Source organism: Myzus persicae, unplaced genomic scaffold (genome assembly GCF_001856785.1).
Source record: "Myzus persicae strain clone G006 unplaced genomic scaffold, MPER_G0061.0, whole genome shotgun sequence".
Taxonomy (NCBI): Eukaryota; Metazoa; Arthropoda; class Insecta; order Hemiptera; family Aphididae; genus Myzus; species Myzus persicae.
The window spans coordinates 407,876-420,768 of NW_019101124.1; the positions used below are offsets into that span (position 1 = coordinate 407,876).

General features: G+C 29.3%; 1 protein-coding gene across 4 annotated transcripts in view; it reads left to right on the forward strand.

Annotated features, from left to right (window-relative positions):
- The window catches only part of LOC111027785 (GATA-binding factor A-like), a 32,020-nt gene extending 21,703 nt beyond the window's left edge, over positions 1-10,317 (forward strand). For all 4 annotated transcript variants that reach the window (XM_022306205.1, XM_022306207.1, XM_022306206.1 and 1 more), the window contains 3 exons: positions 4,190-4,377; positions 6,448-6,724; positions 8,834-10,317. In XM_022306205.1, coding sequence (XP_022161897.1) covers positions 4,190-4,377; positions 6,448-6,724; positions 8,834-9,069 — 701 coding nt within the window. In that variant the 3' untranslated portion in view covers positions 9,070-10,317. The remainder of the gene's footprint in view (positions 1-4,189; positions 4,378-6,447; positions 6,725-8,833) is intronic.
- Positions 10,318-12,893: the final 2,576 nt, after the last annotated feature.

Sequence of the window (12,893 nt, forward strand, 5' to 3'; positions counted from 1 at the left end):
CTGTATTTGTTAATAATATTATCAAACAATACAATTTTCGCTCTGCTAATTTTTGCATTTTAATAAATTAGTTTTCCATCAAAACCTTATTGTAAAAACGTATTGGACTATAATTTAAAATTAAGATAATATTATATTATGATTTATCATTTTCTTTTCATACACGATAGTTATGACTTATAACAGACTCATTTAAGACTTGGGAATTAATGGAAAAGTCAAAATATGAAGTAATTTCCAAACGCACTTTATACTTTCCTAATTTTCAATACATTGATTAATTAAATATAAACACTACTCAACTGTCAATAGTGTTTTTGTTCTTAGACCAAATAAGAAATTTGATCATCAATAATATAATCCTAACTTCATTGTTTGAGTAATGATAACATAATATTTCTTATAAATTACATAGATATGTTTTATATTTACTATTTAGGTGTACACGTGGTACGTGAATATGTAAATAATAAATACTTTCGATTATAATCTAACTGCCTTTTGCAAGTCACTGTTCATTTTTATAAAACAATTTATAATAAATTATCGATGATAAAATGAAAAACGGTTGGTCATATATTATATTACTAGGTTCTAGGTTATTAATTATTATGATTAAAAGTAAGACATAATTATAAGATAATGATTTGATATTCAGTTATGAACTATATTATTTTAAATTATTGTAATTGGATCGTTTGATCCGTTGAAATAAATAAATAAAATAAAAAATAAAAAATAATCAATCTTAAAAAGTGAATGAACATATCGATGATTCTCATCGATCACTGTAGCCTGTATATTTATTATTCATTTCATATACACATATTTTTTACTCAGATAACTTAAATTGTTTTATTGTTATGAGTGCTATTATACCACTTAATACAATGTCCTGTTTATAAATTTCAGTAAACATTATGTAGATACACAAAATAAATGCACTATACTCTGTGGCCTATAATATAACAAATAAATAATACTATTTACTAAAAAAATTTTAGCTTAGGTACCCTATGTACGAAAATTATTTTAGGATTTTTGGAAATAAAAATATATCTACCAATGTTATTGTATAACATACATAGATGTCATGTTGTGACGAAAATTCAAATTGTAAATGCTTTTGGAAAAGTAAAGTTAGTTTGAAAAGCAAAGATAGTCAATAAAACTTAGTGTTAGTCGTGACTATACTACTCAACCTCATATGTAAACATATTTTCAATGAAATAAATTTTATTTATGCATAATGCTTCATCCAATGTCGACTTAGTTCCAACCAAAGTATTATATTCTTGTACATGGTAATAATAATTGTTGAAAGTTTAAGTTAATACGTGAAGTTTTATTTAATTTTTTAAATAGGTTTTCTTTACTGTTTTAATTTTGTATGATATAGGCAGTTAATGCGCTCATACTAAAGACTCAATATCAAGACGTATAAACACATAATTTATTGAATAATCGTAACTATATTACATCGTTTTACCCTTACTGCAAACTACTCGTCTATAGACAGTTATGACAAAAATTGTAGTTTTTGTGTAAACAATTTTCCTTCAAATCGTCTTTTTCAGCTTTTAAAATAATACAAATTTACAATCTTCTGCGTGCTTTTTTAGCAGCAAAAATATTAATAACATTGCTATAATTGAGTTTGATATAACGCTATTCTTCGGACATTAACCTTATTTGCATACAAATCTGGGAACTGTTGAGGGTTTTTAGTGAATCACTTTAATAACCGAATGAAATTGGAAATGTTTATAATGATAACGAGATTAATCGAATACAGGATATTTATTTAATTAATATTAATTGGAATAAATGTCTGGTTTATAACGATAACTATCTAATTGTACCTATGTATTTGGCTAAAACATGAGACGCGAATAAAAATATTTTCCGTTTTAATGCAATTAACCGTAACATACTATTTAATCAGTTCGTCAAAACGATATGTTTTTTACATTTCGTCATCGTGATCATGTTTTTATCGTTTTACATGTCCCTAAGCTGTGTATTTTCTGTAAAATTATCATTGGTAAATTAACGTTAATATCAATATAATATTATCAGTATTTGTTAAGGTAAGATAATACTCGTTGAAGTATATACTTAGACTCTTAATACTTAGATACTTACTGTTGCCTACTAACGATTTTGTACACGGTACATAGTAGGTATATTTCTATTTTGATATTATGTAGGTGCATATATATATATTTCTAATCGTTGTAAAATATTACTAGCTTAATAAAATAATACATTACATTAAAGCCAATGATTATAAATCACGATACATTAATATATCACACACATTTTTGATTGTTGAAATTTTAATAATTAACTCTAATTAGGAAAAATCATTTTGTCATTTAAAAAATTGAGTATGCTTTTTAATTAGCTCTAGAGTACTACAATTAAGTTTGCAAAATAATTAATAATTACAACGACATTATCTGCAGTCATTTCTATTAACTAAACACGAACTCAAAAATAAATTTAAATTAAAATCAGAACGATTGAAGAACTTAACTATAATATCTATTCTATGTACAATAGTGTATAGTAATGCGCGTATTGTGGAGTGGGCTATTTAAAATCGGATTCTCGTCATTGAATTATATGTGTTTTAAATTTTAATGATAAAGTATTTGAACAACATAAACTTTTTACGAATAATCATGTTTATGATATATAATCACATATACAATAAGTTATTTTTCTTTATCTCTAATAATTTTTTAGATTATCTAGCACTCTTGAATAAACATTATACAAATAGTCTCGATTCAAAACTAAAACTATTAGACATTTAAAAACATAATATAGTAGGTATATGTGTTTGTTTCTGTAGTGTCATTGCATTTAACGATTGTATAAGAACATAGGTTATATTTTGCTTCTCTTCGTAATTTATATTCATCTCTGTATTTATTTTTAATAATTCTTATTGATTTGTATAATACTTTTAAACAAAATTCGTTAGAATTATCGGGAATCGACGACGACGACGACGACGACGACAAAGTTTCTTGAAATAAGTTCATATTTAAATTTGTAAGTACGCAATAAAATTTTTTAGTGATTTTTAAAAAGTAAAAAATATTCATCGTAAATAACAATAGTATAATTTAGTTTACTATAAAAATCGTCAACGTTCTAGGTACTTAAGTATACGAAACATGAAGGTAAAATCATTCATTATGATTATCGTTAAATATTTATGAAAAAGTCAATCTATTAGACCGTAAACTAAATGTCGCCGCATTATACTCCGGTAGTTAGTGGGTTTTATAATATAGGTAATAGGTGGCCTGTGTACAGGGGTATGCATGTGCGTGTGTTTGAGTGTGGGTCTGTGTTCACACAAGTCGGATCACTAGTCCAGACGATTACCGATCGACTACCGTTTTGCTGGCGACGACGACGACCCGATGACCGGTTTCTTCTTCATGTTCATTGTCGTCGAGCGTCGTCGTCGTCGTTGTCGTCGTGTGTTGGCGCGTCGAAGGCGGCGGTGGCGTTATTATTGTAGGTGTATATAATATAATATTATGGAATACAAATAAAAAAATATTTGAAAAAACCCCACCGACCTCCGATCCGATCGGAACATGACAAATTACTCAACCCGAGGGACCAAACACGATCAATTAGTCCCGAGTGCATTAACCGGTTGCTCGCCCCTTCCCCCTTCACGCTCGTATGGTAATTTATGTTTGGCGCCATAAGGTTTTTAAAACACACTCATGCACGCACACTTATGTACATATTATATTATTTTATTTTATTTTATTTATTACATTTATACGTTTTTTTTTTTTTTTATACATACTATTATTATATTCTGTTATTTTATTATTATTATTATTATTATTATTATTATTATTATCTGTTTTCACGTCACACGCCGCGTTCGGTCTCGTCTGCTTTCAACTATTGACTTTCAATAAAGGCATTCACACGGAATTCTGCTCCGCGCATGCTGTATCTGTAAAATAATAATAATACAAATAATAAAGGTACTATACCTCCTTCCAGGTCCGTGTTGCAAAGATGGAAATGCAAAATAATTCACCTGTAAACAGTAATAATTATTGCGTCCCGCGACAAATAACAATAATACGATACGGGATGTGTGGTGAATAATATTGTCTAAAACGTCTCTCTTGTCGTGTTTCAGACGCCGGAATGGATTTGCAGTTCGGAGACGGCCGGGAGTGCGTCAACTGCGGCGCAATCTCCACGCCGTTGTGGCGCCGCGATGGCACCGGACACTATCTGTGCAACGCATGCGGCCTGTACCACAAGATGAACGGCATGAACAGACCGCTTGTCAAGCCTGCCAAAAGATTGGTCTCCTTCGAGACCGTGAGTCTAGACTTAACCTCAATAATAGTGCAATAATTGTAGTGGCCTACATTAAAAACAAAACTGTTTATTACTATTAATTACTTACTCGTGAACGTCATGAAGTAAGCCTGACGAGCTCCGTCATCGACGACCTTTACGTTTATGATCATACACTCCCAGGCTTTCCAGCCTCTATGTTTTTTTTTTCTAAAAACGTGCTAAAATATTTTTCCCGAAACTTTTGACGGTGGGCAAGGGAGGGTTGGTCACAAATACTCTTATGAAATTTTACAACTCACTTATATATTTGTACATAGCCGTTTGTCTTATTGAAAATTCATACTAGGCATAAATATAGTGACACACTGTATCTTAAATGGGTTCAGATGTTACGATTGTGTTTAATCACTTATAGTTCAACAGAAATAAATCCGTAAATCCTTAAATCTTTCGTCTCTGTATACCTATATTTTAATGATTTCATAATTTACTTAACAATTTGAAATGTTGTAATGATATGGTCTATAATACTTATTGATGGTTGTATATTGTTAGAACTAAAATCTAAAGTAACTGGATTTTTATAAAAATATTTTATTCGAGAATATTTAGTTTATTTGATTATTATTAAGTCTTATTGGCAAGTGAAGTTGCAGTATTTGTATGATATGAAGACCATCATTTTGTGATGTATTATAAATTACAATATTTAACTTCCATTGTTTTGAATTGAGAAAATATATATTGTGTACAATTCTTTATCATTATAAAATATTAAAATTTTAAGTTTTTGCACAATTGAATTTTTTCCCTGAACATTTACGATTTATTTAAGTACAACGAAGACACATATATAATATGTTTATATATAGACGCGTCGTTATAGACTATAACTTGAACCATGAAAACTTGAAAATCTCAATAATGCGTATTTTTCTTGCTACCTGAAGTGTTTTGAGATTTGTTTGAGGTATATAACTAAAAAAATACATAAGTTAAATTTATTTTTATTTCCTTCGAAATTTGAGCTATCGAGACTAGATTGTACTTTTAAATTTTAACATTTGTAATAATGTAAATTAGTTATCGGTCACAGATAGCAGTACAAATTATTGAATATTTGATAGAAATATAAGTATATCATAAAATTAAAATAATCGTTTGTATAGATTATACATCATTTTGGATTTAACGTTCTTTTAGTAGGCTTAGTTTCACAGTGAAGATCACGTTTTCACGTTGGTGACTTTGTAGTCTGTCGAATTGTTAGTCGTAGGCCAGTAAATAGTGAGGAAACTTATGTACCTACTTAACACCTATAGCAAATATATAAGCAAATAGTTTCCTTTTTAGGGATTTTTATCACAGTTTGCTAAAATGTATGTACTTATTCAAGTTGTTTTTTTTTTTGCAAACGAGTTACAACCATATTAAGGCATTAATAATTAAACTCCGTGGCAGTTAATGTAATGAAATTCGAAGACGTAGAATATGTACATGTATAAGTTCAACACCGTACGGTACATGTTTTCTTTGATCATTATTCAAGAATGTGTGCATTTTATTGTGTCTAGCTTTTTATCCCTAATTAAATTAAATTATTATCAGGCTTGCGATAATGAGAGGTTTCATTATTACAATTTACAATAATTTCTTAACGAAGTCATAAATAAAATTATTTAATTTTATTAATTTCCACTAACATTAATCGTCATTATCCTTTTGTACAAATTCGGCTACTCGATTAACTATTTAATTATAATTGATGTTTAAACAAAATTCAGTATATATAAATATTATAGCAATGCATAGTAGTACGTATTATTTCTATTATTTTCGTACATTTTTCAGATATCAGGTATCCATACGAGATGTATGAATGCAGATAGTTTACTTTTTTTTTGTGGAGGATGGGGCAAGATTTGTGAAAACAATATACTCCCATATGGTCATGTGTATAGTTCTAAACTTTAAAAAAAGATAGCTCACTCTTTGGGCTCGTTTCGATCGTTGTGTTCAAATATAACATAACGTATTACGTTATTCAATTATTTTATGGTATATTTAAATAATTAATTTTCTCCGTAGGCATCCAACAGACGCCTTGGTCTGTCGTGTACGAATTGCGGCACCCGAATGACCACTTTGTGGAGGAGAAATAACGACGGCGAGCCCGTGTGCAACGCGTGCGGTCTGTACTACAAACTGCATGGCGTCAACAGGCCGCTGACGATGAGAAAGGACGGTATCCAGACAAGGAAAAGGAAACCTAAGAAGCAGCCTTCGTCGTCGTCCTCTTCTTCTAACGGTTCGTCAAATGTGGAGAACCATAAACAATCCACTTCCGCGGCCATAGATCTATTAGGTTAGTGTAAAAATCGTACAATTCTATAATATCATTACATGATACCAACTAGAGTTTTTAAAAACATTCAACATTTTAAAGACACAGAAATAAAATGTATAGATACGGTAACAAAAGTCATGAGATTCGTGGCAAAGAATGTAGTAGGTAGTAGAGAGTAGTTACTATAGTCAATTCGTAGCGTATATAACAGGGTGATAAAAAAAAATAATGATCGATTGACCTGAAGCTAAAAAACCTACGAAGGAAATTATAGCACTTTACAAAGAGACGTCTCGTCATTAAAATGTTGAACGGCGATAAAAATAAGAGGTTGTAGATAATTAAAACTTTAAAGTTGTATATATAGTAATATGATAATGAAATGAGATAAAACCATAATACCTACACTATAAACGGCGTTAATACTCGATAGTCGAATGTACCAAACTATTACACATAATATAATATTAATTATTATATATTTGAAAACGGTTTTATAGATCTAACTAGCCATGTATGGCAGCATAGAAAATAAAAACATTTATTATTTTGTTCACCCCATGTCCGAATCACGGAGATAAATAATAATATTATGTTATAAATCAAATATTTTTTTGATTGAAATCATTAAATTCAGATTCGGATCCGTTGGACGTTAATTAATCGTGGATTCTGTTTCAGTCCTATGATTATTGATTTCAATATCCTATATACGTCGTTTTGTTCGTGGCCTCGTGAATGCTCAATAATATATTAGTCATGATAATTGAATTTATCTCAGCAACTTAAAGTACTCATAGATAATATGATCTATGTATATGTTGTATTGATTATGAACCACTCGAATGACGAATTTATCGTGGCTGGTTGAAAAAGCAGATTTTGCTTATCATTTGCAGCCGTGGTTACGCCTGGAAAACATTTTATAACTTTAATGCATATAGACTATATGCATAGACTATTCCTTAAACAACTATACAGAGCATCCGGACAAGGCGCGGTCGGGCGGTGTTGTAGTCTCGTGATAAAAAGGTCGCAATTATAATATACACAGATAAGATTAAAATTGTTGTAAAATGGAAAAACCTTTGTGCGCATGTGCGGTGTACATTTTACCCCTAGAGCAGCGCATTCACAACAGACCTCTGAAACTACAGTCGTACTCCGTCTATAGTAGTATGAATTCTATGATTTAATACAGTTTCGCATAAAAGCGTAGTGCAAAGTGAACTTAAGATATACGATAAACATGTATTTTTAGCCACTTCTATTATCAGTAAAAAAAGAACAAACTTGCACTATTTATTAATTGCAGTGATTAATTATGGTATATAATAAAATTTTAAGTGTCATCGTATATAATATTGATAAAACGATATGATATTTTAAACAAAGATAGGTTTTTAAAACGATTTACCGGGTTTTTAACAATAAAATAAGTAATACAATTTTGGTTTTACATTATAATTACAGCTTTTTAAAGTTTTAGCATTTTTCTATTTTATTTTATATAGTCATAAATATTATCTAGGTAATTAAATAAATACTTAGGTCAAATAAAAGTCACAATTTAAATCTGAAGTTGTGATAAAAACTGTATTTAGCATATTTTAAGGTTTTTGTTTTTGTTAGGACATAATAATATATATGCTATTAACTATTCAACAAAAAGAAAAATATATTATTAAAAGAAAAATGACTATATTATACTAAAATTGTATAAATACTGTGAGCTTACCCCACAATAAACTTTGCGCTCTTCATCTTCGCCACAGATGATAATTGCTCTTATTATGTAATATTGACTTATGATGACGATATTTGAAAGCCGAATATCGGACAAAATTTATATGGCAGTGACATAGTTAAACAAAAAGAGATAGACCAATGATAAAAGTATTATTAATTGACATAAAATCAAAATTTCAAAAATGCAGTCACTACAAAGGTGTATTATTGTATATTTGGTAATTTTTTGGTGTATAACTGCACGTATATGTGAATGTGTGTTCGTGTTTTTGTAAGTCCTTTAGAGTTTATACCTAATACCACATGAGCAAGTTTAATACCAGTCACGTGACTATATGATAACAGATGAATTAACACAAATTGTTTTTTTGTTTTTAGTGAACAAACATCATTCGACGGTAGAAATCAAACACGAACACAATTACGATCCAGCGGCGGCTGCGGCTGCCGCTGCGGTGGCCGCGGAACACTTCCTCTTTCCCGGCACGGCGGGCGGCCATCATCATCCCCAGCTGGGCGGGTTCAGTTTTCCGCTCCCTCAGGCTCCGGTGCCGGCACACAACTACCAACACCTGTTGAACGGACACGTCAACAATAAACTGATGGCGTCATAGAATCTGACTTGTATATAGATTGAAGTCTGAAACAGTCGCCGTTATTGGATTTTGTACATAATTAAAATATAGTATAACCTATATATATATAAATATATCATAATATTATCATATTAAAAATATAATAATATATATTATATATTATAATAATATATAATGTAGCCAACCAAGTTCGACTTCTTGCAATTTCTCGACTTAATAAAATACACAATGATACTAACAAAATTAAGACATTATAATTTGCGTAGTTGTATGTACCTACTGAGTACTGAAGTCTGAAACACCAACGGTTTGACGAAATATGTGTTAGGTATAGTAAAAAAAGCATATAATGATAATGGCAATTCATCGTAAACGTGCACATTTTTTTAACGCGCAATACAATATTGTATCACGCTATCTTACTAAAACTTTATTTAAAACTATAGTTATTGCTAATCACGTCAGTCGTGTAGTTCTATTGTGTTTAAATTTTAGTGTGGTCAATAAATGTGCGTTCTAGTTTTAAAATTTAAATGACATTTACGAAGAAAGGACATTTTAACGACTAACTGTTTTCAAATTTGTCTAGTCTTTTATACGTATGTTTTATACATACGCGTAATATCTATATGATGTAAGCATGCAATGCATCGATTTCCAGATTTTTTTTATATTTTTCGTACCGACGGTTTTCGCTTAACGCTTAGTACTCACGAAATTATATTCATCTGTTAAAAATTGTACATAATATTTTATTACCTGGACTTATATAATACGTGTTTCTTCAGAGCGTTAGAAATTATATTTGGCATGTCCTCACTTATAAAAAGCCAAATTTCGATTTTTCATTATGTATATATATATATATTAACTTAGTAGATTTATTATTAATTTATATAATGTGTAAGTATATTTATTGTACAGAGTACATACTTCATGGAATGTAAAAAAAACTATTTTATAAATATGGTAATATATATTTACGACTTAATTATTGTATACAATTAAATGGCTATCATCGTAATGTTATTGTTGTAGCAGCAAATACTACGAGCATGACGATTGGTGCGCGTATCTATCGTTTATAATAAATATTGTCTCCAACATTATGTATATTATATAATAATATGTCTTACTAAACATATAGAAATTATCTATCAGTCTCAATGTATTCTACTCTAATAACACGGTGACAACATTTTTGTATTTAATAACAATTATTAAACTATTATATCAAAATCATAAATAAAAAACCATTTTTTCTTATATTGTATAAAATCGTAATGTACAATTGTGCATTTTTATTGAAATTGTTCGCGTTTCTTTGCGATACTAACCAACCAAATGAACCAACCAAGGCATGATTTAAAGTTGAACGATTTATCATTAATTTATAATCGAAGATCTCTTTGGTAATGAGTTGGTCCTAAAAGGTTCTAAAGCATTGAGAGGGTTTTGGGGGATCAATCCTCCAAACATTTGAAATATGGCTGGATAATTTACTATTTACAATATATATTGGTATTACCTGTTGTGTGAGAAAAATACTCGGCTTTGGTTTCTTATACGAAGCAAGATAAATATTTAGTTAGAAGTTAACACAGATACGTCTATTTTACATATTGAAAGAAAGAGATATTTTCAATGAGTTTGAATCGAAAGGAACTTGAAACAAGTTTGAGCAAAATGAGATACAGTTCAGCCTAATACCTGTTAATAATAGGTAGGTATTAATGTTATGCCTACATTATACAATACATAAGTACAGCATACCTATTATAAAATTATATATTATACTCAGATTATATTAATTTATATAATACATGTATAAATACATGGTTGATTTGTTCTATAAGGTGATTCAGTGAGAAATAATTTTAAGCGACACATACGTCCCCCCCAACATATCATAAGGCCTAGGTATGTCTATGTGGCCATGTCCATAATAATGTTCTTTAAAAATAAATATCTGCAGATTACCGATAGTACGCGAGTTCGTTAAATCAACTTGACAGTTTATAATTATTGCTATTTGTTAATTTAGGTACTATATCAACTATTGAATTTACAGCGTATATGCTGAGTTGCATGAACAATCACTAAACATTTAATGAATCAATAGTGAGCTAATAGTCCTTTAAACATGATTTAGTGGCCCATGATTGGTGTATTAAACTTTATTGGACCATTAAATTAAAACATTTTTCATGCAACTCGGCATATTGCATATATTTTTTTCAATGTTGTAATCTTTTTTAAACATTTAATTGTTTTCGAGACAACGATAACCAAGCCAGATCTAATGGTAAAATACTAATACGTAATACTAAAATATGTAATTATGATCGAAAGCCTTAATAACGAAAAATAATTAGGTACGATTATCAATAGCGATAGTTCATACATGTTTAATAGCTATAGCTTGAGGACAAATTAATAATTCGACGATTGTATCGATTAGATTTAAAAAATAAAGTTACTTTATGACAGTAATGTAAGCAATAGCGTTCGTTTGAAATGTTAAGATCAGTCAGCAGGTATATGTATGTTATATTATATGGAACTATACAAATGAGTGATTACTAATAGCCACGAGCTCTCGGTAAAATACAATAATATATTATTATTATAATCTCGATGTAAACATTACGAATGGTTTTTATGGCAGCCAAAAACGCGTCAGGCTTGAGTAGTTGAGTCACCCGTTCCAAATGTATAATTGTATAGACAATAATAAAACATTACGTGTGTAATACATATATTTCGTATGTAAGCTTGACCTAAATTTACACATTATTATAGATACTAATAAAGGTTAGGTTACGAGAGCTATCTGGGGACCTATTCTCAGTACGATTCCTTTAAACTTTGCCTAAACATAAATAATTTCATTAACAGGTAGAAATAGTTTATTACACCAAGTCATTAGGTTGAAAGTTCATCTAATAATTTAATTCATTACCTACTACATGAATGAAACGTACTGAATAAATAACGGACTTAAAGTAATATATCTCAGGCAATAATTGCATATAAATACCACGATTTGATAAAAAAAAAAAAAATGAATACACAATTATACGTAGGTAGGTAATTATAGTTTAAAATATAATTTTTCCAAGCAATTTACATTTTACAGTGAAACAAAAATATTGTATACGATCTCTATTATTATCATTCGTTGCTATCGTCGTATACTCAAACCAGTTACTTATTGATTTCGTACGATTTATCGATTTATAATATTTCATTCTGATGTCAATGACTTTTTATACGATTCCCAAAACGTTTAGTTAATAAATGTGAGCATAACATTGCCCAGTCTTATAATGACGAAAATATATTATGTTTCAATTTAAGCGAAATAGCTAGACTATAATTATACAAGCTACACATTTAATGAGTAAAATTGTTTGTTTCACATTCTATATTATAATATTATGCACATTCAAACACGATATAGATAGTATCATTGTTTTAAATCGTTCAAAACAATCCTGGTTGGTAATTTACACTAAGATTATACATCACATAACTCCTTTAGATCATTAGCCTGTTTTTCACCAAGAGTATTTCAAAATTAGTATATACGAATATTGACCTGCGATCAAGCTTAATATCTAATTTATATGGATAATATTGATCAGAAGTTCTCAAAACTTTGTTTTTGTATAGATAAACCTTAAGAATTAAAAAGCTAACAAACTACTTAAATGATAAATTGGTAAAATATAATGATCATTTTTAATTTAAAACCTGTATACCAGTTTGAGAAACTCTGATATTGACAATATAGTATATCATATTTTATACCTATCACATTAGTATGTTATATGGTTTGT